The following is a 27,352-nucleotide window of genomic DNA, read 5'->3' as shown; positions in this document are numbered from 1 at the left end:
TGTGGTGCTGTATATTGATTCATAACCAATTTATTTAGTTTTAAGGGATTAAATCAAGGTTACGTTGTAGCTTTAGCTACTCAGTGATATCTGGATATTGAGTGGGATGGTATGATATAGTGTTCTCTATTTTGGATCCTTAATCCCATCATTTATTTCGTGTACTGCACAAACACATCAAGTCATTTTGATCCTCCAGAGTTTGGGGGGCCCACATGGAAACGGTACAACAATCGTCACTTCAGGCCTAGGATTGGTCTAGTAAACCAGGTGGCACATTTAATACTAACATTGTCTGAGCTGGAGAAGCAAGTTGATCAACCAGTCTTTATCTCCCTGGCCTTCAAACAGTATCTTCAATGAAGGCATGACCTGCCCAGTCTTCTTCTGGTTTAGTGTAGGGTGCAGGATAGTCAGTTTCAGGAAGGTGGCCAGATGTAGTTGCCTATATACAGTAAATGATCTGAGGAGTGTCTGAAGCCTAGACCTTATAGAAAGTGGCTCCAGTGATGGAAGATCCCCAATCTTTCCTGCTAGGTCCGTAATCTTAGTCCACATTCCAATAGTCAGGAAGCTGTGAGCAGATCTCTTGTGCAGTTGGGTTAGGGAAGTCTCAGTCTTAATCTAGAAGTACCATCCAGAGCTCCTGATGATCCTAACCCATTAGATATCAGATACTGTCTATGGAGAACCTTTCTTCATTTAGTAAGACTTACAGTTTATTCGTAATTCCAGCAGGACCTAACGAAGTTCTGGCATTGGTAGCAACTATAAATCGTTATAAAGATGGCTAATTCCATCTCTTTGGGTGCCTTAGGGCTTATGTCTTACATGGGGCAAAAATTGTTCTTGTTCATTCAGTGAGGGGTGTGGTTGCATCATGGGTATCAGAGCTGGAATTTTGGATGTTGGAGTTCCACAACTCAAATGTTCTTCTCCTGGGGCTTCTTGTGAGCTACTGAGTTCAATATAGTGCCTACTCTTTTTTCCCTCCCTTCTCCATTGTTTGGGCATTTTTCTAGTTTTTATACCCTTTTCATGTCAATTCTTATCCTACTAACAAGGATGTCCTTCCCCTGGCCATTTAGAAGACACCATGACCTTCCTACTTCTTCCTGGTCTTCTGACGCGATAAAACATAGGCAGAGGGCAGTGGGACCTTATAGTTTAGATTAGGGTAGAGTTTCTACATGAGGGAAGGGAGAGCATAGTTTGTTTCTGCTGCCTAATGGGAAAGTAAGAATGATCTGATGGTTAGGTATGAGGAGCATTTGTCCTTTTTGTTGGCTGGAGTGTGATCCTGACACATTATGATGAACCCAGTAAGTGATATCACTGTTTTCAGAGTCATTGCTGTCAGAATTGTTTATCCACAACAGGAGGAATTTGAGCGAGCTCCTTTAAGCTGTCCCACCTCCAGTGGGGTCACATAATGGTAGAAAGTGAATCTGATCAGCTTGATAGAAAGGAAAAAAATGTTTCCCCCTTAAACAACAGGCTATAGGCCGATGATTAAATGGTGAATGTATCCCCTTTACTGTTCAAATGTATCCTAAAGGATGGTATTCCCGGGGAAGTTATTAGGATTTATTAGGATTTCTGTAGATGTAGAAATGTTACTCTGTATTCAGCAAAGGCATAAAAATATTCTGCACATGAGTTTATTCAGCAGGAACATGTCTGCGGGGGATTCTCCTCTCTCTTGTATTCTTGGCAATAGAAGTAACAATTCAAGTGCGAGTGACTTAGTCACACAGGAGAGGTGGGTGGGGGTCCGGCTGCCAACATCACCCCAGGACTGGGCCACGCTCAGCCTCATAAAGGACAGGGGAAGGTGCCGGTAAGTGGAAAGGAATTAACATGAAAGAGGTTCCTACAAGGAATTAGCAGAATCATTTGCTTCTCTGCAAATAACAGAATTGGGCAAATGATAAAGAAATAGAGCAAAAAACTAGGGATGCACCAAATCCACTATTCGGCCAAAATCCCCGAAATCCTTTGTGAAAGATTCAACCGAATACCGATCCGAATCCTAATTTGCATATGCAAATTAGAGATGGATAAAGTGGAAAAAGAATGTTTTACTTCCTTGTTTTTAGATGAAAAGTCATTCCTTTCCCGGATCTAATTTACATATGCAAATTCGGATTCAGTTCGGCCACACGCAAGGATTCGCCCAAAACCGAATCCTGGCCGAATCCCGAACCGAATCCTGGATTCGGTGCATCCCTAAAAAAAACAGTCAGTTTTACATCCATTCGCTTGAGTCGACAGCGGAGGGCAGCGCAGAATTGACGGGGGGTTCGGAGGATGTTTATGGCCTATTAAAGCTGTAGGAGCAAAGAGCTTCCACAATTGCACGAATGGGGAGAGATGGAGGGACGGGGCCTGAAAATAGGAAGGAAAAGCTATTTCATTGCTGCACAAGATATTTACACTGTCATAACACTGTTATGTCGTGCCAGTAATTTCTTTATTGCCCCCATCTCAATGACCCCCATTGGTCACAGCCCAGAGACACAAATATCTCCTTCCACTCCCAGTAACTCCCAGAAACTCATCATTTCTTTTAATATCCTTTGATGGTGAAATCCCATAGGGAATCCCATAACTTGACTGCCCTTACAGCAAAGAACCCCTTCCTATGCTGATGGTGAGATCTCCTTCCCTCCCCACCAATGAATCACTCATTCCCCCTCTCTTGGTAGGGAATCCCATAACCTGACTGCCCTTACAGTAAAGAACCCCTTCCTATGCTGATGGTGAAATCTCCTTTCCTCCCCACCAATGAATCACTCATTCCCCTCTCTTGGTAGGGAATCCCATAACCTGACTGCCCTTACAGTAAAGAACCCCTTCCTATGCTGATGGTGAAATCTCCTTTCCTCCCCACCAATGAATCACTCATTCCCCCTCTCTTGGTAGGGAATCCCATAACCTGACTGTCCTTACAGTAAAGAACCCCTTCCTATGCTGATGGTGAAATCTCCTTTCCTCCCCACCAATGAATCACTCATTCCCCTCTCTTGGTAGGGAATCCCATAACCTGACTGTCCTTACAGTAAAGAACCCCTTCCTATGCTGATGGTGAGATCTCCTTTCCTCTCCACCAATGAATCACTCATTCCCCTCTCTTGGTAGGGAATCCCATAACCTGACTGTCCTTACAGTAAAGAACCCCTTCCTATGCTGATGGTGAGATCTCCTTTCCTCCCAAGCAGTAAAAGTGTTTTGTGCCCCAGTGACTATGATGCTAATGCAGAGAAAGGGCAAATAACATTTCCGCTGATCTTTCCATTATTCCTGGAATCAAACTGAATGTAATTAAATCTTTAGGGCTCATTTGGCAACTAAGTGCAAAGTGCAACTCTGTTTTTTGTACCCACAATGCAATGTTTTCTCACTGTTCTCTGTTCCAGGTGTTTCCTATTCAAGTGAATGGGTCGGCGTTTGTGATTCTTTTCAACTTCCCTAAACGCGCCGGCAGAGAAGGGCCACATGGGCCATCAGCATAAAGTCGTATTTGCCCATTCTCTCACAATTGGATAGAAATAAATAACTCTGAATGTCCTTTTAGTTTATATCCCGAGGGCAGTGACAAATTTAACTGGAAATTCAGCTCAAATCGCTTTTCTCGTTCCGTGTCCCCGGGGCCAGTTTATTAACCATAAAATGAAGACAAATAGCGAGTTATTATTCCCAGCACCGTGTCATTTTCTTGGATCAGAGCCGGGGTGTCTGCTGCGCCTCTCCATGGGGCACAATATCCATAAATGATATCCAAGGGCTCCTTAAATGAATATAATCCCTAATGGGCCCTCGGGCTGCACTGGGTATTGCACCAAATACACTTTATTTATTACCAGTTATTATTGTTTGTAACCAGTTTATTATACATTTATCTCTGAGTATGAGATATGAGAGTACAGCTCACGTTATTTATAGGGGTAACAGCAGTCATATCAGGACCCCAGTTGGTGGCTCCCATTTTAATGGCAAATTAGATTCATCAATAAGAATATGTGGATATGACATTTTCCTTAGAAAGATATATTTTTCCTATAACGTTCCTATTCACAGTCATGCACCCTAACAGGATTTTTTAGTGTGTTTTGGCAAATTATCTGGGTACAGAGCTGTCTGTTGGAGTCCAAATATAGGACTTGCCCTGGGACCTATATAAAAAGAGTATTAGTATAGGAAGAGTGGTGAATAGCAGGCAACATGGCGTCAATAGAACAAACATGTGGCAGTTGGGCAAGATGGAAACAGTTGGAAAAGATGAAGACAGGCAAGATGGAGACAGTAGTGAAGATGGAGACAGTAGGACAAGATGGAGACAGTAGTGAAGATGGAGACTGTAGGGCAAGATGGAGACAGTAGGGCAAGATGGAGACAGTAGGAAAAGATGAAGACAGTTAGGCAAGATGGAGACAGTAGGACAAGATCGAAACAGTTTGGCAAGATGGAGACAGTAGGGCAAGATGGAGACAGTAGGGCAAGATAAAGACAGTTAGGCAAGATGGAGACAGTAGTGAAGATGGAGACAGTAGGGCAAGATGGAGACAGTAGGACAAGATAGAGACAGTAGGGCAAGATGGAGACAGTAGGACAAGATGGAGACAGTAGGGCAAGATGGAGACAGTAGGGCAAGACGGAGACAGTAGGACAAGACATAGACAGTAGGACGAGATGGAGACAGTCAGGCAAGATGGAGACAGTAGGGAAAGATGGAGGCCGTAGGGCAAGATGGAGATAGTTGGGCAAGATGGAGATAGTCGGGCAAGATTGAGACAATTGGGCAAGATGGAGACAGTAGGGCAGTATAAAAAGACAGTAGGGCAAGATGGAGACAGTAGGGCAGTATAAAAAGACAGTAGGGCAAGATGGTGGTATTAGATAAAAGATGCCGTAAGTAGTGCAATGTGAAGGCAATGCAAGATGGAGTCACTACAGTAGGGGAAGCTGGTGGAAGGATAGTTGGAGATGATAAAGTGGCAGGGGTTGTTAGAGTTGTAGTTCACAAGAGGTTGCCCAGCTCTGATTAATATAAATAACCGGGGAACCACCAAATATGTGTTTTGTTTTTTGTCACAACTGAAAGGCGGCCATACAGATGTGCAGTTGGCTCGGAGATAAGGAGTCGGCAGAGATAAATCAGTTTGGGGCTGTGAGTCAGGATTAGGCCTGTGTTACATCTCATGTCTCTCAGCTGAGCATTAGGAGTGGAGATGAGGGGTCAGTGGGGGCTGCGCTGGATGAAGGAGGATTATCCATAATTATTAAAGGAAAGTAAGTCTATGTATATCTAACATACATTACATACAACCCTTGGCTTGCACTGAGACACCATTATGTACCAATAACTCTGGGGGTCAGGCAGCCTGGGGACCCTCTCTGGTATTGGTGAGATGGAGACACCTGAACTTGACTCCACAATGGCTCCATCTAAGGGGACCAGGGGGGTCCCAGGTGCAATTAAAGGGGCAATACTGGAAAGAGGATCCCACACATGGGGGTGTAGCTCCTCATCTTTATTTGGCCACTGGCACTCGTGGGAGAGCTGGGGGGGTGTCTCGTGTGATGATCAAGTTCAGAGGTTTCTCCTTTAACAAACTGGGGAACATGAACTGAGGTGTCTGGGTAATAAAATCTGCAGGAGACACGGGGCGACACCTTGTTCAACTAGACCCTAAATCTCTGTGTCGGGTGATAGTGCCAAAGAACAGCCAGAGAAAGAAACATAAAGGGAAAGATGAACTGTATGTTGTAGTTCAGCAACAGCTGCCATACTGGTTATACAAGTTGTCTCTGGTCTCTCCACAGGTAACAGACGGGGGCACCATCAGGCAGAAGATCTTCACTTTCGATGCCATGTTCTCTACTAATTTCTCTCACATGGAGAATTACCGCAAGCGCGAGGATCTGCTCTACCAGTCGACCGTACGGTAAGATACAGAGACTCCTCCTTCTTATGTCTCCCCAAGTGAGAACTGCAGCTGTTGTTATCTCAGAGGATTGTGGGAAATCTGAGATACGCTGGAGGTTATGGGGGATATAAATATACATATAAATGAGAGCCGCGGCCAGTGCATCTGTGTGAGCCTGAGGGTCTGTACTGAGCCGGGGGTGCAGAAATAATTGGTTCCCTTTAGCCAAATGGCTCTGGCCCATTGGAAATAGAGACCAATGCTGAATAAAAGTTATTTATATAGAGCAGCTTATTATTCGCGATATAGTACTGATCCATGTAGAGCTGTCTAGGGTTTCAAACGAGGGGCATTTGAAAGTAGATAAAAGTGGTAAAAGTGAGGAAATATTTTGGGAAGGTCAAGACATTAAGTAAATATAGAGTCACAGGACTAGAAGTTAGTAGAGCAAGATGGAGACAGTAGGACAAGATGGAGACAGTAGGAAAAAATGGAGACAGTAGGGCAAGATGGAGATAGTAGGGCATGATGGAGACAGTAGGGTAAGATGGAGACAGTAGGTTAAGATGGAGACTTTACAACAAGATGGAGACAGTAGGAAAAAATGGAGACAGTAGGACAAGATGGAGACAGTAGGGCAAGATGGAGACAGTAGGACAAGATGGAGACAGTAGGACAAGATGGAGACAGTAGGACAGGATGGAGACAGTAGGGCAAGATGGAGACAGTAGGACAAGATGGAGACAGTAGGACAAGATGGAGACAGTAGGGCAAGACGGAGACAGTAGGGCAAGATGGAGACAGTAGGATAAGAAAGAGACAGTAGAACAAGATGGAGACAGTAGGACAAGATGGAGACAGTAGGGCAAGACGGAGACAGTAGGATAAGATGGAGACAGTAGGATAAGAAAGAGACAGTAGAACAAGATGGAGACAGTAGGGTAAGAAGGAGACAGTAGGGTAAGACGGAGACAGTAGGGCAAGATGGAGACAGTAGGAGAAGAAGGAGACAGTAGGACAAGATGGAGACAGTAGGATAAGAAGGAGACAGTAGGGCAAGATGGAGATAGTAGGGCATGATGGAAACAGTAGGGTAAGATGGAGACAGTAGGGTAAGTTGGAGACTGTACAACAAGATGGAGGCAGTAGGACAAGACGGAGAAAGTAGGGCAAGATGGAGACAGTAGGACAAGATGGAGACAGTAGGACAAGATGGAGACAGTAGGGCAAGATGGAGACAGTAGGACAAGATGGAGACAGTAGGACAAGATGGAGACAGTAGGGCAAGATGGAGACAATAGGACAAGATGGAGACAGTAGGACAAGACGGAGAAAGTAGGGCAAGATGGAGACAGTAGGACAAGATGGAGACAGTAGGACAAGACGGAGAAAGTAGGGCAAGATGGAGACAGTAGGACAAGATGGAGACAGTAGGACAAGATGGAGACAGTAGGGCAAGATGGAGACAGTAGGACAAGATGGAGACAGTAGGACAAGATGGAGACAGTAGGACAAGATGGAGACAGTAGGACAAGAAGGAGACAGTAGGGTAAGACGTAGACAATAGGACAAGATGGAGACAGTAGGACAAGATGGAGACAGTAGGGTAAGATGGAGACAGTAGGACAAGAAGGAGACAGTAGGGTAAGATGGAGACAGTAGGGTAAGACAAAGACAGTAGGACAAGATGGAGACAGGAGGATAATCTTTCCTTTATGGTCCCATTGAGTTCCTGGTTCCCCAAGGTCAGACAAAGTCAGGGACCCTATTGGTGCCGGTGTCATTAGCCTGAGTCTGAGCTGCTCCAATAGACTGGGGGGGAGGTTGAGAGTTAAATGGGGAGTGGGAAGTGTAGATGAAAGGAAGGATGAGATAAAAGTAATTTTCGTGGCGGATCCTGAGGGGACACAAAGCCGATCGGCTGTTGGAAGTCAAATTTTATCATTTCAAAGATAAAAATACACTTATTCCATTCTCCGCAGCTATCTCCGCTCCGTGTCATTTTTGTGACTTTATTTGATAAGCTGAGAGGATGCGGCGCTACAGCAGGGCCAGGCTCAAGAACATCTCTGATTCTCTGCGCGTTTCCACAAGATAATACATTTGCTTTTACGCCCTGCTCCATCCTCCTCTCGCCAACGCATTTACTCGAAGAGAGCGCGAGTGTGGCCCCTGACATGTATCCCTGCTCTGTGCCCATTAGCAGCCTCATTGCCAAATACACAATTATATGGGTTAACTTCCCCTTTACTATTCCTTCCTCATTCCCAAAAGACAAATAATATGTTTCATATGAAAATGTATTTATATTAATAACCATGTACAGGTATGGGACCTGTTATCCAGAATGCTCGGGACATGGGGTTTTCCTGATAACGGATCTTTCTGTAATTTGGATCTTCATACCTTAAGTCTACTGGAAAATCATATAAACATGAAATAAACCCAATAGGCTGGTTTTGCTTCCAATAAGGATTAATTATATTTTAGTTGGGATCAAGTACAAGCGACTGTTTTATTATTACACAGAAAAAGGAAATCATTTTTAAAAATTTGGATTATTTCATTATAATGGAGTATATGGGAGACGGCCTTTCCGTAATTCAGAGTTTTTCAGATAACGGATCCCAATTAGGAAAGGGGAAGCAAAGGGAGGGAAGTGAAAGCTGGCGGCACAGGGGTAATAAAGCACTTGCGCTACATTGGAATAATTAGGAAAAGGCCACATTTACATTTAAATGAAGGTATTTAGGAACTTGCACATTTCAGCTGAGAGTAGAAACAGCAGGAGGGACGGAAGGACGGACAGAGGAGAACACGAGGTGAAATGAGACGAGAGGCAAATGTGGAAAGGGGCCCTATATTTCTCAGCATGATTGATGGGCAAATTTGTCCCAAATTGTGAATTCTTATGCTGGCGACCAATAAATGGGCTTATGCTAATCGTCGCCGGCATCTAAATCGTCACCGGCGTTGAAACCGTTGTAGGCAAATCTTTGTGGCAAATTAGCAAATTTATTCGCCACCGGAGAAATGCGGAAATTCTCCGCAAATTTGGCCCTGGCGAATACATTCACCCATGACTACTCAGCATCTCTGTGACATCATGTTACTAATTAATGGGCATCAACCTTACTATTCCTTTAGTACCATCTTGTCTTACTATACACACTGTCCTACACTTACACCTCTTCCCCTGACACATCTTACCTTACTATACACACTGTCCTACACTTACACCTCTTCCCCTGACACATCTTGTCTTACTATACACACTGTCCTACACTTACACCTCTTCCCCTGACACATCTTGTCTTACTATACACACTGTCCTACACTTACACCTCTTCCCCTGACACATCTTGTCTTACTATACACACTGCCCTACACTTACACCTCTTCCCCTGACACATCTTGTCTTACTATACACACTGTCCTACACTTACACCTCTTCCCCTGACACATCTTGTCTTACTATACACACTTTCCTACACTTACACCTCTTCCCCTGACACATCTTGCCTTACTATACACACTGTCCTACACTTACACCTCTTCCCCTGACACATCTTGTCTTACTATACACACTTTCCTACACTTACACCTCTTCCCCTGACACATCTTGCCTTACTATACACACTGTCCTACACTTACACCTCTTCCCCTGACACATCTTACCTTACTATACACACTGTCCTACACTTACACCTCTTCCCCTGACACATCTTGTCTTACTATTCACACTGTCCTACACTTACACCTCTTCCCCTGACACATCTTACCTTACTATACACACTGTCCTACACTTACACCTCTTCCCCTGACACATCTTGTCTTACTATACACACTGTCCTACACTTACACCTCTTCCCCTGACACATCTTGTCTTACTATACACACTGTCCTACACTTACACCTCTTCCCCTGACACATCTTACCTTACTATACACACTGTCCTACACTTACACCTCTTCCCCTGACACATCTTGTCTTACTATTCACACTGTCCTACACTTACACCTCTTCCCCTGACACATCTTGTCTTACTATACACACTGTCCTACACTTACACCTCTTCCCCTGACACATCTTACCTTACTATACACACTGTCCTACACTTACACCTCTTCCCCTGACACATCTTGTCTTACTATACACACTGTCCTACACTTACACCTCTTCCCCTGACACATCTTGTCTTACTATACACACTGTCCTACACTTACACCTCTTCCCCTGACACATCTTGTCTTACTATACACACTGTCCTACACTTACACCTCTTCCCCTGACACATCTTACCTTACTATACACACTGTCCTACACTTACACCTCTTCCCCTGACACATCTTGTCTTACTATACACACTGTCCTACACTTACACCTCTTCCCCTGACACATCTTGTCTTACTATACGAAGAATAAAGTAAACAATGTACCCGAGGCCAATACCAGAACTGACATCTTCTACATTGTGTCTTGAGTCAGAACCCATTTGTACACCCCAAAAACAATCAAATAATTATAAAATCCAATACCTGCGGAGAGGGGTGACCTCTATCCCCTTGTCACATCAATACAAGAAAAGCCTTCAACTGATGAGAGATTTATAGAAAAGTAATAGGATTTAGGGGAACCTCCTCACCCCTGAACTGATCCACAGCCCTGAACCCCCCCTCCGCCAGCAAACACAGTGTAAAGCTGAAAAATGAGAGTAACTGACATTGTGATACTTTATTGTACAGAGGATTGAAAGGGACAAGAGAGGAAAGGAGAGGGAATTTGATTATTAAACCTAATGTACTTCCCTTTCATTGGATCATGATAAGATGCACAGGGGCTGGTGGAAAGGAGATCTCACCATCAACACATGAAGGGGTTCTTTACTGTAAGGGCAGTCAGGTTATGGGATTCCCTACCAAGAGAGGGTAATGAGTGATTCATTGGTGGGGAGGAAAGGAGATCTCACCATCAGCATAGGAAGGGGTTCTTTACTGTAAGGACAGTCAGGTTATGGGATTCCCTACCAAGAGAGGGGGAATGAGTGATTCATTGGTGGGGAGGAAAGGAGATCTCACCATCAGCATAGGAAGGGGTTCTTTACTGTAAGGACAGTCAGGTTATGGGATTCCCTACCAAGAGAGGGTAATGAGTGATTCATTGGTGGGGAGGAAAGGAGATTTCACCATCAGCATAGGAAGGGGTTCTTTACTGTAAGGACAGTCAGGTTATGGGATTCCCTACCAAGAGAGGGGGAATGAGTGATTCATTGGTGGGGAGGAAAGGAGATCTCACCATCAGCATAGGAAGGGGTTCTTTACTGTAAGGGCAGTCAGGTTATGGGATTCCCTACCAAGAGAGGGGAATGAGTGATTCATTGGTGGGGAGGAAAGTAGATTTCACCATCAGCATAGGAAGGGGTTCTTTACTGTAAGGACAGTCAGGTTATGGCAGTGATCCCCAACCAGTAGCTCGTGAGTAACATGTTGCTCCCCAACCCCTTGGATGTTGCTCCCAGTGGCCTCAAAGCAGGAGCTTATTTTTCAATTCCAGGCTTGGAGGCAAGTTTTGTTTGTATAAACCAAGTGCACTGCCAAAGAGAGCATCAATGTAGGTTAAAAATCCACATAGAGCTACCAAATGGCCAATCACAGCACTTATATGGCACCCCAAGAACATTTTTCATGCTAGTGTTGCTCCCCAACTCCTTTTACTTCTGAATGTTGCTCATCGGTTCAAAAGGTTGGGGATCCCTGGGTTATGGGATTCCCTACCAAGAGAGGGGAATGAGAGATTCATTGGTGGGGAGGAAAGGAGATCTCACCATCAGCATAGGAAGGGGTTCTTTACTGTAAGGGCAGTCAGGTTATGGGATTCCCTACCAAGCGAGGGGAATGAGTGATTCATTGGTGGGGAGGAAAGGAGATCTCACCATCAGCATAGGAAGGGGTTCTTTACTGTAAGGACAGTCAGGTTATGGGATTCCCTACCAAGAGAGGGGGAATGAGTGATTCATTGGTGGGGAGGAAAGGAGATCTCACCATCAGCATAGGAAGGGGTTCTTTACTGTAAGGACAGTCAGGTTATGGGATTCCCTACCAAGAGAGGGGAATGAGTGATTCTATGGTGGGAAGGAAAGGAGATCTCACCATCAGCATAGGAAGGGGTTCTTTACTGTAAGGACAGTCAGGTTATGGGATTCCCTACCAAGAGAGGGGGAATGAGTGATTCATTGGTGGAGAGGAAAGGAGATTTCACCATCAGCATAGGAAGGGGTTCTTTACTGTAAGGACAGTCAGGTTATGGGATTCCCTACCAAGAGAGGGGGAATGAGTGATTCATTGGTGGGGAGGAAAGGAGATCTCACCATCAGCATAGGAAGGGGTTCTTTACTGTAAGGACAGTCAGGTTATGGGATTCCCTACGAAGAGAGGGAAAATTTGAGATTTTTTAGTGATGCTTAAAAATAGGTTAGGTGTATTTCAAAAAGAAAAAATAATCTATAAATAACTTAATTGATGCCAATTCTGGGGGTCAGGCAGGATGTTTAATATGAATTGGCAGTTGCACTGCAGAGGGGGAGGGGTATCATGGGAATGGTAAGGGCAGTCAGGTTATGGGATTCCGTACCAAGACATAGTAGGGCAAGATGGAGAGAGACAGTAGGACAGAATAGAGACAGTAGGAAATGAGAGAGACAGTCGGACAGAATGGAGACAGTAAGACAGAATAGAGACAGTAGGACAGGAGAGAGACAGTAGAACAAAATAGAGACAGTAGGACAGGAGAGAGACAGTAGGACAGAACAGAGACAGTAGGACAGGAGAGAGACAGTAGGACAGAATAGAGACAGTAGGACAGGAGAGAGACAGTAGGATAGAACAGAGACAGTAGGATAGGAAAGAGACGATAAAACAGGAGAGAGACAGTAGAACTGAATAAAGACAGTAGGACAGAGTAGAGACAGTAGGACAGGAGAGAGACAGCAGGACAGGAGAGAGACAGTACTTTTGTATCACTGCTGCACAAACTTCATATCTTCAGGTGTTAGAAATGTGCAACTCTCAGGGGTTTGTGTAGCTGTAATATATAAATATAAATATATAATAATGGGCCCCTGCAAAGTCCTACTCACCCAGGGGCCCGAGGCAGCAAGTCAGCCTGTAGTTATTTATCACTTCTTTATTCAGCCGCTGATTGGACCAGAGACCCAGAAACCCACAGGAACAGGGAGCGCTGAGTGTTTTCCTGGTACATAATAATTGATACAGGATATAAATCTGCTTTATGCACTGGGTAAATGACATATTAATTTATAGGAGAAAATGTATCCGCTGTAATATTGTGGGTCCCAGTACGAGGCTCATTTCTGCCCCATTGTGCTCTTTGCTGGATCAGCAGTCGGACTCTGAATTCATTTCTATTTCTGTTAGAACAATCAAACAAAGCTCGGCCCAATAAGAATTATCTATTGTACTCGGCCGCTGCCTAGATTCTCAGAGGGGTCCGTGACTTGTGCCCCATTCAGGCTGCACTTTTATTATACAGACACATCCACTCCTACACCTGTAGTCTGTCCTGCGCCTTTTCTCTTACAGCTGACACTTTGGGGGTTGCCTTGGCTGATTTTTGGGGGCAGTAGCACAATAAAAATTTGCTAGATGTGAGAAAGGTTTCTAATTTTATTCCTAAGCAGAAGAACATCAGCCTCTTTCTTTCTCCTGACAACTTCCTTGACTACTTGCTGGTCAGACTGGTGGGAAACTGACCAGCAGGTGGCGCTGTTGTAACAAAATTCATTCATATTAACAGCACATGTATCCTTTAATATTTTGGAATCAAAACTAAATAAATAATGAATGTAAATTACAAAAGTTCTCACAATAGCCCCCTCATCCATTTACATTCTCTTATTTTAAAGGTTTACTTAACCTTTAAGCCCCCCCCCAATACCACTCCTCCTGCCCCTCTATAGCCCTCCCCGTGTCTCTCATTTAGTCTCAGTCTCACGGCACCACCAGACCCGCAAGAGTCGGTTCTGAGGCAGAGTCTGTGATTGTCCAATAGGAAACGTCTTGATGTTGGTAAAGAGGAAGACGAAGGCAGTAAAATAAATGTCCCCTTATAAATTAGATGATGGAATAAGAACCCCCAAGGTTTGGATATAAAAGAGAGGGGCCCCTCTGGGCAGCCAGGGGCCAATCCCCCTTGTCTGGATCAATACTTTTCCCACTGAAACTCGTTCTTTTTGATTTTCTTTTGTTTTTCTGGCAACTGGTTTAGATTTTAGTTTAAGGGGAAGGACCAGCTTCTTCCTCATCACACAGAGAGGAACCTGACAGGGCCGGGCCCCTGGGGGCCGATGATATAAAAGATGATAACCACATGTCTACCTGCAGTCAGGGGCTCGTTCCTTTTGATTTGCCATGCTGTCTTGTCTTTGGGCCCCACTGGGCATTCGGTAGCCAAATACATTGTCCTGCAAAAGAACCAACGTATTGAAGTGTAACGAGATGGAACCGGAATGAAAAACACGGAGCAACTAGGGAACAGCCATCAATAGAATAACCTCAAATCCAACCATCCTTATCCCCTCCAAACTTAGGGAATGAATAATATTCCACTGTCTCCAGAATAAATAGACTTTACCTGGGCCTGAAAGCAATGCCCCATATTATATAGTACCAATTGGGTCAGGGTTAGTTACCCTTTATCTACAAAACTCATGTAAATGTGCAGCCCTCCTGCCTGGAGAAGCCTGTGACTTACTAAAGAGAAAGTCAGATCAGACAGACGCTGAGTGTGATACATTGCACTTGTCTGAGTGTCACCCAACACTTGTCAGTTGTATAAGGAGTTGGGTGACGTGGGTGACAGTGGGTCTTTATTTAGGTGCCGCTCACCAGTCAAAGTGGCCCCTCCAGAGCGACCCCGGGGATAATGAAGGGATTGGGTCACCGGTTCTGCTGTGAGAGACAATCGGCTGTGAAGGAGGAGCGACATCTGAGTTAACTCAATGGACCAACTGCATTGATGTCTAATAGAAAAACAGAAAATAAGCACCAATTATCCTAGGAAGTGTTTCTGAGAGTCCAACGGGTTCAACCTTTACACTACTCCCTGCAACTTGATCCAGGAGGGTGAGGTACTAAAGGGAAGGTAGGGAATCCCATAACCTGACTGTCCTTACAGTAAAGAACCCCTTCCTATGCTGATGGTGAGATCTCCTTTCCTCCCCACCAATGAATCATTCATTCCCCTCTCTTGGTAGGGAATTCCATAACCTGACTGTCCTTACAGTAAAGAACCCCTTCCTATACTGATGGTGAGATCTCCTTTCCTCCCCACCAATGAATCACTCATTTCCCCTCTCTTGGTAGTAAAGAAACCTTTCATATAGTGAGGGTGACCTGTGTGTAAGGGTTACGTATAGAGGATTAGGTGCTGGGGCGACTACTGAATTTTAAGCACAGGGAGCCCCCATTCCTGCTCCATATTCAGCCCACAGAGGCACAAGCTGCTGTCAGTAAACTTGTACTTTGCCACAGTCTAATGGCACTTGGTACAGAATAGGAATTAAAGGACAAGTAGCAGCTCCAGGGCACAAACTCTACAAGTAAATCCATGAAACATGAGGCAGGAGACAGAGAAGGGAAACGTCCGGCACGTGGGAGAGAAGTCGCATTTCTCATTGATTAACGGGGGGCGGCAAAGCCAGTTAATTGGCCAAAGAGAGAGAGAGAGAAGCGCCAGTGAATGTTCCGAGGGAATGAGATTCACCACTTGGCCGGGGCTGAATAGGAAAATGCAAAGTCTTTGTCCGCTCGGCTGATTCTTCTCTTTATTAAGGAACGAGGTGATCGGCTGCGGCTTCACTTTCTCTCAGCGAGGGGCCCAAATGCTTCTGTTTGTCTCATTGTACCACTGGCAGGCGGGAGACAAAATGGGGAATTTGGGGCAAAAGGTTTTACCCATTGTCTTGATTCTTACAGTTGAGCCAAATGATTCCTGTAGGGTCATTATCCCTTGATGTTCCCATAATTGTCTCTATTCTAATGTTGCCTTTATTCTGTATTGGCAGCGATCGACTGGGGGGGGGGACAGCGTCCGGGTGTCAATGGGAAATAAAGGCTGAATCTCATTTTATATAGAAAATTCATCACATGAAACGAAGGAAAGTTCTCAGAAAGCTATTTTCAAATCAAGCCACATTGTGGGAAGGAAATAGATAATTATTTACCCACAATTCCAGTGTAATAGTGGCCAACCAATAGTTAATGTCCACTGCAATATGTGCCAATATGGACTCAAGTCACAGCCTGAATTTTGTAAATTGCCCCGAACTTCATATTTCCTCTGACTCCCCTACCTGGGGTTAGAGAATAGAGAGACAAATGGGGGAGAGGAGAAATATAGAAGGGGAGAGAAGAGGGAGGATGGGGGAGAGTAAGGCCAAACAGTTGGGGGAGAAAAGGAAAGGAGAGGGGATGAGAGACAGAAGGAGAGAAGGGAAAGGGGGTTAGGGAATAGAGAGACAAATGGGGGAGAGGAGAAATATAGAAGGGGAGAGAAGAGGGAGGATGGGGGAGAGTAAGGCCAAACAGTTGGGGAGAAAAGGAAAGGAGAGGGGATGAGAGACAGAAGGAGAGAAGGGAAAGGGGGTTAGGGAGTAGAGAGACAAATGGGGGAGAGGAGAAATATAGAAGGGGAGAGAAGAGGGAGGATGGGGGAGAGTAAGGCCAAACAGTTGGGGGAGAAAAGGAAAGGAGAGGGGATGAGAGACAGAAGGAGAGAAGGAAAAGGGGGTTAGGGAGTAGAGAGACAAATGGGGGAGAGGAGAAATATAGAAGTGAATATGTTTCATGCCGAGGGCAGTTGTCGCTCAGGTTGGGAAACAAAGACGTACGTTGCCATGTTGATTGACACTGTCCGTATAAGGGAACTGATTCTCAGCAGAGAAACTTCTAAGGCTTTTTACCTCTCACTGTAAAGTAAAAGGGCCATCAAATGAGAAGATGTCAGACGTCACTATAACACATAGAGGGGAGAACACAGCAAAATCCATGAACTCAATCTCCTCCCCAGGCACCCCCCCCCCCCCCCCGTTTGCATTCAGCTGCTGATATCAGGGTTATTCTCTAGGAAACAAACTGCAAAATCTACATTATATTCACTGTGTCCAACCCGCTGTATTTCTTACCTGCCATTATTCTGCTCTACATCAGCATTGCCACAGCATTCCCATGATACCCCTCCCCCTCTGCAGTGCAACTGCCAATTCATATTAAACATCCTGCCTGACCCCCAAAATTGGCATCAATTAAGTTATTTATAGATTCTTTTTTCTTTTTGAAACGCACCTAACCTATTTTTAAACATCACTAAAAAATCTCAAATTTTCCCTCTCTTCGTAGAGAATCCCATTACCTGACTGTCCTTACAGTTAAGAACCCCTTCCTATGCTGATGGTGAGATCTCCTTTCCTCCCCACCAATGAATCACTCATTCCCCCTCTCTTGGTAGGGAATCCCATAACCTGACTGTCCTTACAGTAAAGAACCCCTTCCTATGCTGATGGTGAGATCTCCTTTCCTCCCCACCAACAAATCACTCATTCCCCTCTCTTGGTAGGGAATCCCATAACCTGACTGCCCTTACAGTAAAGAACCCCTTCCTATGCTGATGGTGAAATCTCCTTTCCTCCCCACCAATGAATCACTCATTCCCCTCTCTTGGTAGGGAATCCCATAACCTGACTGCCCTTACAGTAAAGAACCCCTTCCTATGCTGATGGGGAGATCTCCTTTAACGGAGAAGGAAAGGCTAAAATTAAGTAAGCTTTATCAGAAAGGTCTATATAATACTCCAGCATCACCTTTCTTTCCTTCTATTGTGTACTCATAGGTATCTGTATCAGACAACAGACTTCCTGTTTTCATCTTAAACCTCCAGGGCTTGGGCTTGAGCATGCTCAGTTTGCTTCTCTCCCCTCCTCCCCTACCTTTTCCCTGCTCCCTCCTCCCCTCCCTGCTGTACATAGTTACATAGTTACATAGTTACATAGACAGGAAGTGATGTCACACCAAGCTAATATGGCAGCTGCTATCCTAAATAAACAGAAAGCTTCTAGAGCCGTTTACTCAGGTATGATAAAGCATTCTGCAGAATAAATATAGTGTTCTAACTTGCACCATTGTGGCCAATCTGCATGAACTACTTCGGTAGCTTTCTTTCTCCTTTAATAGGTTTGGATATTTAAAGGTTCACATCTCCTTTAAGTTGATCTGCAGTTGAACAGATTGGCGCTTGGCATTTGCAGAACAAGTTTATCTCAGTGGCAGAAAGTTCTAAGCCCAACTGTCAGTTCACTCCATTGTTCAGACAAGATTTGCGCCGCCAGACCTGGAATTGAACGGAGGGTCATGTTATGTCACGCGGAATGCGCCGGTAACTAACACCTACACTCGATGCAGTAATTGAGGTCACTTGTATCGCCATTGGAGTCGAGTCGAGGGCACCGACCCCTCCGCTCCGCCATGCTCCCACCTTGTTACATATTGTGGGTGACAGACGGGTCCTATTTGCATAAGAAAAGCTTCGATATAATCAGTATAATCCGCGCCGGGGAGAAACGTCTGTAGAACTGTGACATTTACTCATCAAACTGGTATAGGAATACAGTGACACTCTATCCATTCCTTCTGCCAGGGGTTAGGACAGTAGAATGCAAGCTTTTAGGACTAAACATGCCATCTTCCTTTTCCTAGCTTTCCAAAGGGGGTCACTGACCCCAGCAGCCAAAGATTGATTGCTCTGTGTTATTGCTGCTTTCTATTTCTCATCTTTCTATTCAAACCCTCTCCTATTCATATTCCAGCCTCTCATTCAAACCACTGCCTGGTTGCTAGAGTACTTTGGACACTAGCAACCATGTACCTGCTGAAACTGTACGAAAAGCTAAATAATGTAAAAACCACTGAGAATAAAAAGGGAAGACCAATAGCAAATTGTCTCAGAATATCACTCTCTACGTCATACTAAAAGTTAATTTGAAGGTGAACAACCATCCTTAAAGGGGTGTTTCACCTTTAAATTAACTGTTAGTATGACGTAGAGAGTGATATTCTGAGACAATTTGCAATTGGTTCTAATTTTTCGTTATTGGGAGTTTTTGTATTATTTCACTTTTTATTCAGTTTGCAATTTCAGCAATCTGGTTGCTATGGTCCAAATTACCCCTAGCAACCCTGCATTGATTTGAATAAGAGACTGGAATATGAATAGGAGAGGCCTGAATAGAAAGATGAGGAATAACAATTAGCAATTACAATACATTTGTAGCCTTACAGAGTATTTGTTTTTAGTTGGGGTCAGTGACCCCCATTTGAAAGCTGGAAACAGGCAAATAAATGATAAAAAAAAATAATAATGAAGACCAATTGAAAAATTGCTTAGAATGAACCATTCTATAACATACCAAAAGTTAATGTAAAGGTGAACCACCTCTTTAAGTACAGGGCTCATGTGCAGCCCCTATCACCCTAGTCTTACATGTAGAGAATGAGTGGCTTAATGGTTCTAAGCATTCATTTTGCCACCCAATATCAGTTGCCCTTTAATAATAACTCCCATAAACACCCAACAGCTATCAGGGAGTGGGTGCTGGGTTGGCCAGATGGCTTTATTGTATGTTTTAGGGAGTCGGGCACATCCCGGGCTGTAGCCACACGACTGGTTCTGCTGAGATTTAGTACAAATAGAATGAAGTGCAGTGTCAGCCAGGGAATTAGAGACCTGTAAGGCTTATAATCAATGAGAGCGATGCCTGGTGCAGGAATTACTCCCAGGCTGTATTGATAGAGAAATTGCTAGAGACACTGCAGTCCTCGGGGATGCGACTCATGAGACATTAGGGACAATGTGATTAGAAGTCGGAGTCAGTGCAGGTTTTGTAGGAAATGGGTCATGTCAAACAAATCTGACTGGTTTCTCTGAGCGGTGGGAGATAAGGGGAAGGCTGGTTAAATTGGGCGCAAGAGGCTGATTGGCTGTCACACAGCCGGGGGAATTATGGACACAGCTGCAGGGGTAGGAGAACTAACTGTCGGACATACAATGTACTTACACTTTTAAAGGAACAGTATATGCATGGACAGATTAAAGGAGAACTAAACCCTAACAATGAACATGGCTACAAATGTCCTATTTTCTATAGTGAACGTATTGCACGAGGCTAAAGTTTGAGCTTGTCAATAGCAGCAATGATCCAGGACTTCAAACTTGTCACAGGGGGTCACCATCTTGGAAAGTGTCTGTGACACTCACATGCTCAGTGGGCTCTGATTGGCTGTTGAGAAGCTAAGCTTAGGGCTCGTCACTAATTATCCAGCAGAAAATGACCTTCCCTGGCTGTAATATAAGCTGATGCTACAGGTTTGCTGATTATTCAATTCTGATGCTAATTGCACTGGTTTCTGTGCTGCCATGTAGTAATTATGTGTATTAATTACTAATCAGCCTTATATTGTGACATTTCTATTCTATTCCTGGTTTCAGTTTCCTAAAAAAAAATATTTCCAAGCAGCTATTCCCGTTCGTTCAAGGCCAAGCAGCGCGAGAAGAAGGCATGAACCAATCAGAAATTAGAATGCTAATGATGTTAACATCCTGTAGCCAATCATAGTTGAGGTCTAGACCAACCCATAGACAATGAAGTTATAGCAATCAGGGGCACAATCAACCCAAGCTCAACTCCCTTGGGGCCCATCAAATCCAAAATAAATATGTAGTGTACTAAAAATTGGGTCCCATTCAGCCCAGAGACTTCTATCTGCCACTAAATGACTAAGCCTGCCTCGGGGCTGTCTAATTCCTGCAATTAGAGAACACATGTTCCTATGTATATTTCATTAGTTAATAATTCTCTGGAGACCGAGAGGATCATATATAATAGAGACACGGCCAGAAGTGACTTCATATTGTACCAGGAATACTGTCAATTCCACAAGGATCCCCTGCTTAACTACATGGAATTCACTACCTGTAGAGCAGAATGTCTCTATGTATCATTTGAAACTAATGCACAACATCAGCTGTCAGAAGGTCCTGGGAGTTGTATTTTAGTAAAAGGTGAAGAGCTGCATGTTAGATACTTAAATAAACTATTCATTTCTCCATCTTCTCTCTCCGTTTTGTTGTATATCCTAGTTATACTATTGTCTCCACCTGCCCTACTGTCTCCATTTTAGTATCTTGTTCTAACCATCTTCATCTTCCCCAACTGTCTCCATCTTGCTCTACTATCTCCATCTTATACTATGGTTTTCATCTTGTCCTACTGTCTCCACCATGTCCTACTTCCTTCCATCTTATTCTACTGTTCTCCTTCTTGCCCTACTGTCTCCTTCTTGCCCTACTGTCTCCATGTTGTCCTACTGTCTCCGTCTTGCCCTACTGTCTCCATCTTGTCCACCTGTCTCCTTCTTGCCTTACTGTCTCCTTCTTGTACTACTGTCTCCATCTTGCCCTAATGTCAACGTTGTGCCTTACTGTCTCCATCTTGTCCTACTGTCTCCATCTTGCCCTACTGTCTTCTCCTTGCCCTACTGTCTCCATCTTGCCCTACTGTCTCCATATTGCCCTACTGTCTCCTTCTTGCCCTACTGTCTCCATCTTGCCCTACTGTCTCTTTCTTGCCCTACTGTCTCCATATTGTCCTACTGTCTCCTTCTTGCCCTACTGTCTCCATCTTGCCCTACTGTCTCCATCTTGCCCTACTGTCTCCATATTGCCCTACTGTCTCCATCTTGCCCTACTGTATCCTTCTTGCCCTACTGTCCCCATCTTGCCCTACTGTCTGCTTCTTGCCCTACTGTCTCCATCTTGCCCTACTGTCTCCATCTTGCCCTACTGTCTCCTTCTTGCCCTACTGTCTCCATCTTGCCCTACTGTCTCCATCTTGCCCTACTGTCTCCATCTTGCCCTACTGTCTTCATGTTGTCCTATTGTCTCCTCCTTGCCCTACTGACTCCATCTTGCCTACTGTCTCCATCTTGCCCTACTGTCTCCACCTTGCCCTACTGTCTCCATCTTGCCCTACTGTCTTCATGTTGTCCTATTGTCTCCTTCTTGCCTTACTGTCTCCATCTTGCCCTACTGTCTCCATCTTGTCCTACTGTCTCCATCTTGCCCTACTGTCTTCATCTTGCCCTACTGTCTCCATCTTGCCCAACTGTCTTCATGTTGTCCTATTGTCTCCTTCTTGCCTTACTGTCTCCATCTTGCCCTACTTTCTCCATCTTGTCCTACTGTCTCCATCTTGCCCTACTGTCTGCTTTTTGCACTACTGTCTCCATCTTGCCCTACTGTCTTCATGTTGTCCTATTGTCTCCTTCTTGCCTTACTGTCTCCATCTTGCCCTACTGTCTCAATCTTGCCCTACTGTCTCCATCTTGTCCTACTGTCTCCATCTTGCCCTACTGTCTCCATCTTGCCCAACTGTCTTCATGTTGTCCTATTGTCTCCTTCTTGCCTTACTGTCTCCATCTTGCCCTACTGTCTGCTTTTTGCCCTACTGTCTCCATCTTGCCCTGCTGTCTTCATGTTGTCCTATTGTCTCCTTCTTGCCTTACTGTCTCCATCTTGCCCTACTGGGTGAACCCCATGGGTTTTCAGATAGTGCCACTACATGTGTTACTGTATCAGAACGAAGCACAGTCTGAGAATTAAAGCCCAGGGAGACCTGTTGGAACGATTGTTGGATTACGTGGCCACTTGTGCGTAACATTTACAGCTGTGAATATTGATCACCAGGATGTGCGGCGGTTTATGAAACACAATTACTGGCCTGTGCCCCAGGAAGTGACAGTGAAAACTGTGTGCGCCCATTAGAATTCCCAGAAGCAGCTAATGAAATATAAATCGTGATGCCAATAAGAAATATGTCAGATCCACTGGTTGTGGTTTTAAAGAGCCTCTTATTGAAGCCACAATCCTCATTATGGTCTGTGACTTAGATTATTCTGTCACCTCAAATGGGCCAGGAATAAACCTTATTCATACCCAGCGCAGACTTTCTTGTCCATTCCCACATAACTGCCCCTGTATCTGGACATAGAGCATTCTGTCCTACAGATCCTATCTGATCCCCATTGTAATTCTCATAAACACATAGTAATAAATGTATTGAACAGATTGGGGAAATACCTCTATGATCAGTCTCAATATTCGAGTGGCTAGATTGGGGGTCAGCATGACTTCAGGGGCCCCCTGCCCCAGCCACAACCTCCCACTAGCCCAGTGAAACCTGATTACCCCCCCCCCCCCGCCGGGTAATCAGGTTTCACTTCCTTGTGATTCTAAATCCACTTAATGATAATTCACTTTCCATTCCGAGGAGCCGGACACCATTGTCCTGTGTGTGGATAAAACACGGTGTTTGCTCCTCTCCTCATTAGAGACTTTACTTACCTTTCTTTGCGGGTAATTGACACTAGTTTTGGGGTGACTCTGTTACATTTGCTCTGTTCTGATCCACGGCATTAAGTAAAACCTCATTAACTGTCACTCGTTAAGTACCAGCCCCTCACCTCCACTCACAGTTTTTCAGAATTTTTTTTTTGGATCTGTGAATATAAATTGAGAATTAAAGTGAGTGCAGATTATGTACATAGTGAGACATAAGTGCTCTGGGCATTGGGGAACCAACTCCAATATTTTGGCTGGTTCATTCGCTGCCTCGGAAAAAAAACTATAAAGTAAAAAATGTCATTCTGTCGAGTTGCCCACGTCTATTCTGTGCATGGAATTCTATGAAATTGTAACTCTGCTTTAACTGTGACTTTCCCTTTGACATAAATTCATTAGTTATCTATAAAATATACAGAGAGAGAGAGAACGAGAGAGAGAGAGAGAGAGAGAGAGAGAGAGGATGGAAAGGGAGAGAGAAAGGTAGAGAAAGAGAGGGGGTAGAGAAAGAAAGAAAGAAAGAAAGAAAGAAAGAAAGAAAGAAAGAAAGAAAGAAAGAAAGAAAGAAAGAAAGAAAGAAAGAAAGAAAGAAAGAAAGGGATAAAAAGAAAGAGAGAGCAAGTGAAAGAGAGAGAGAGGGATAGAGAGAAAGAGAGAGGGGGACAGAGAGAGAGACGAATAGAGAGGAAACCCCATCCATTTCACCCATCTACCTGCTTTGGCAATGCTTAATGTATTTGATCCTGCCAGTAATTTGATTTAATTTGATTTGATTTGAAAGAAAGAGAGAGGGGGACACAGAGAGAGAGAGAGAGAGAGAGAGAGAGAGAGATCAATGGATGGAGAGAGAGAGAGAGAGAGAGAGAGAGAGAGAGAGAGAGAGAGAGAGAGAGAGAGAGAGGGACAGAAGGAGAGAGAGGGGGTAGAGAGAAAGAGAGAAGGGAGGATAGGGAGAGAGAAAGGGATAGACAGAGAAAGATGTATAGAGAGAAAGAGAGAGCAAAGAGAGAAAGGAAGAGAGAGGGATAGAGAGAAGGAGAGAGAGAGGGATATAGGGGCAAATTCACTAAGCTTCGTAGTTGCACCAGCGTCCGCTTCACCGCACTTCGGCAGGCGTATTGTCGCCAGCCCTACGCAAATTCACTAAAATCCAAAGTTGCGCTCAGGGGAAGTGTAAGGTTGCGAAGTTGCGCTAGTGTTTATTCGCCAAGCAAAGCAAAGTTACGCTAGCGATGCTTAATTTGCATACGGCGCCAAATTGTAGTTACAATGGAGGAATACATAGAATCACTACAAATGCCTGGGAAACCTTCAAAACATCAAATAAAATGTTTATTTTGCCCTATACATGTGCCCACTGTATAGTTAAGGTGCCATGAGTTAGGAAATGTAGGGGGGAAGGAGGGGAGCCCCAAAATAATTTTTCGATAGTTTTCAGCCTATCACCCATGAAAAATGAAAAAACGCCAGCTTTTTTTGGGACTTCGAAAAAACTTTTTTTGAAGTAATCCCTATCTACTCTATTGTACTTCGCCTGGTCTGAGGTGGTGAAGGAAGTCTGGCGTAAAAGGTAGCGTTCAGAAAAATCCGCACGTTAGTGAATTTGCGTAGTTACGTCTGTTGCGCAAATTCGGCAGGCGTAAGGGTGCGAAGTAACACTAGCGAATTTACGCCAGTGTCCGTTAGTGAATCGGCGAATTAACGAAAATGCAATACGCTGGCGAATTAACGCTAGCGTTAGGCGATTCGTCCTTTAGTGAATTTGCCCCACTGAGAGAGAGAGGGGGTGGGGTGATAGGTAGAGAGAAAGGGATAGACAGAGAAAGATTTATGGAGAAAAAGAGAGAAAGGAAGAGAGAGAAAAAAGAGAAAGAGATAGAGAGAGAAATCGAGGGTGGAGCGAAATGAAGGAGACAGTACGTATAGAATATAGACGAGGCGCTGTCGTAGAGATAAGAGAGAATTAGAGGGACTCCAGTCTTCTCTCTCTCTCTTCTAGAGAGAGGAGTGCACGGTACATAACGGTATCAACGATGACAGATTCTCACATTCAGTCATCCTTCATCTGCTGTAACTCTCTATACTATAAAGTTGATCACATCATATCTGGCAAGGAGCACATGGCTTTATCTGCTTAAATTTCTTCTCATATTCTTCTCTTACCAACGCTCTCTCTGACGTGCCGTATTAACCGCGCGTGGTGTGGCGTGCGCTCTGCCTGTCGGGCGCGGTGGGCGTGGCGTGTGGGGCTCGGGGGGTATACTGTCGGGTGGTATCGGGCTGATGGAGGGCAGTCGTAGGGCGTAGTGGGCTATCTATCGGGGTGTATTCGTGGTGGTCGTAGTGTGCTGTGGGGGAGTTCCCTGCCCACATCATTATGCTGTCCTGTATGCGTACCCCTGGGTGCAACTGAGATAGTACCTAGCTTATATCATCTATTCTGGCAGTCCTTATCTATCTTCTTATCTAATCGTTCACTAGGTACATTTTGCCAACTTCTATTATTTTTCTAAGTACGTAATCTCACTTACAATTGTTATCAATCTACATTGCGCGGAAGCGAGGGGAACATGGCATAGACCTGCGTATCAGAGCCCAGTATTAGCTGCCGCATACTTATTGCGGCTAAGAATGTGATGACTGATGTTACCCTGTCTTATCCAACAGCCCGTATTACGTCATACCAGTTCTCATTCATATGATTTTTGCTAAATAATCAGCTCTGTGTATAATTAGATTCTGATTTCTCGGACTGGGCCTGTATTAGGGCAAATGGTCGTGGCGGATGACCGTCAGGCACGGTGACTGCGTCACCATTCTTAATGTTCTCTGATGCTGTGTGGAGAAGGATAAGACACTTCTAAAGGGAAAGAACAACTGGTCTTTACTGAAATGGGAGTTGTTGTTGCTAAGATCACTGGCCCTAGAAACCAGGCATAGCAATGGGCCAGTCTCATGCTGATAAACTGATTCATTATAATCGGCCTCCGTTATGCCTACAATGACAACATATTCCTCGCGTCTGGTCCCATAGCAACTGGTTTACTACGGTAAAATGAGCTCCATTTGCTCACTTGCCACGTAACATGAGCTAATGCCCATGATGTTTACTAAGGCCTGTCCCTAGCAACAGCTGCATACAATAGCGCTTGATGTGCTATCGATGTATGAAAAGTGTGGATCAGTGCGTTCATTTGCCGAGAAATTCAATATGTTTGGACGAGACCCCTACAGAGACAGTGCCTTGGAGGGCATTGCTGCCCCCTATAATAACCAGCCCTACCCTGGTACATATCTGCTCTTGTCCTAGAGCCGAAATATTTCTCAGTAGTCTAAACCCAATAATCAAACGTCCAAACTCTTTCAACGTTTTTTCATTCCTCATTTTCTATCTTGTCTCCTCCCTCTCGTCTCTCTGTTGTTCCCAGCCCTACTGTGCTGCCACTAGCCTAAAAAGCAATTATCTAGCAGGAGACGCAGACTTCTAATGTCAGAGCTTGGCGCAGGAAACTGGCCCTTGCCTAGAGATAATAACGCGCATCTCTCGCTAGAAATGTGCGATTCAAACGCATTCAAGGTTTCCAGTCTGTTCACATATCAGCTATCATGGGTTGGCTACTACTTACTACCTTTCCGTTCTTTAAATCCACTGAGCTCATGTTGCGCCGCTCATATCGTTATTCACCTCTGGGCTTGGCATCTCTTGTGGCCAGAGTAATAAATCACGAGATGCGGAAAGACTGATACAGATCTCTACCACAACCTCATTACTTCTCTCGCCTCTGCTATGTCTGCCTGTGCAATTGCAAACAGAGTATGTTTAAATCAGAGCGGATCTTTAAAGGTCATCCCACACGGTCCAGGGAGGCCGTTCCGCTTAGCATTATAAAACATTTTCTCGTCAGGTCAATGCGTGTATTACAGAAACAAAACTACCTTACTATAGCGCAAATTTA

At 44.5% G+C, this 27,352-nt stretch overlaps 1 protein-coding gene across 1 annotated transcript in view; it reads left to right on the top strand.

Moving 5' to 3' along the window:
• The window catches only part of igsf21.S (immunoglobin superfamily member 21 S homeolog), a 211,775-nt gene that overhangs the window by 77,771 nt on the left and 106,652 nt on the right, over positions 1 to 27,352 (top strand). The window contains exon 3 of the mRNA XM_041571769.1: positions 5,827 to 5,948. Coding sequence (XP_041427703.1) covers positions 5,827 to 5,948 — 122 coding nt within the window. The remainder of the gene's footprint in view (positions 1 to 5,826; positions 5,949 to 27,352) is intronic.

This window comes from Xenopus laevis, chromosome 7S, assembly GCF_017654675.1.
Source record: "Xenopus laevis strain J_2021 chromosome 7S, Xenopus_laevis_v10.1, whole genome shotgun sequence".
NCBI lineage: Eukaryota > Metazoa > Chordata > Amphibia > Anura > Pipidae > Xenopus > Xenopus laevis.
Note: the sequence above shows the minus strand (reverse complement) of the source record. Positions and strands in the feature narration are given on the sequence as shown.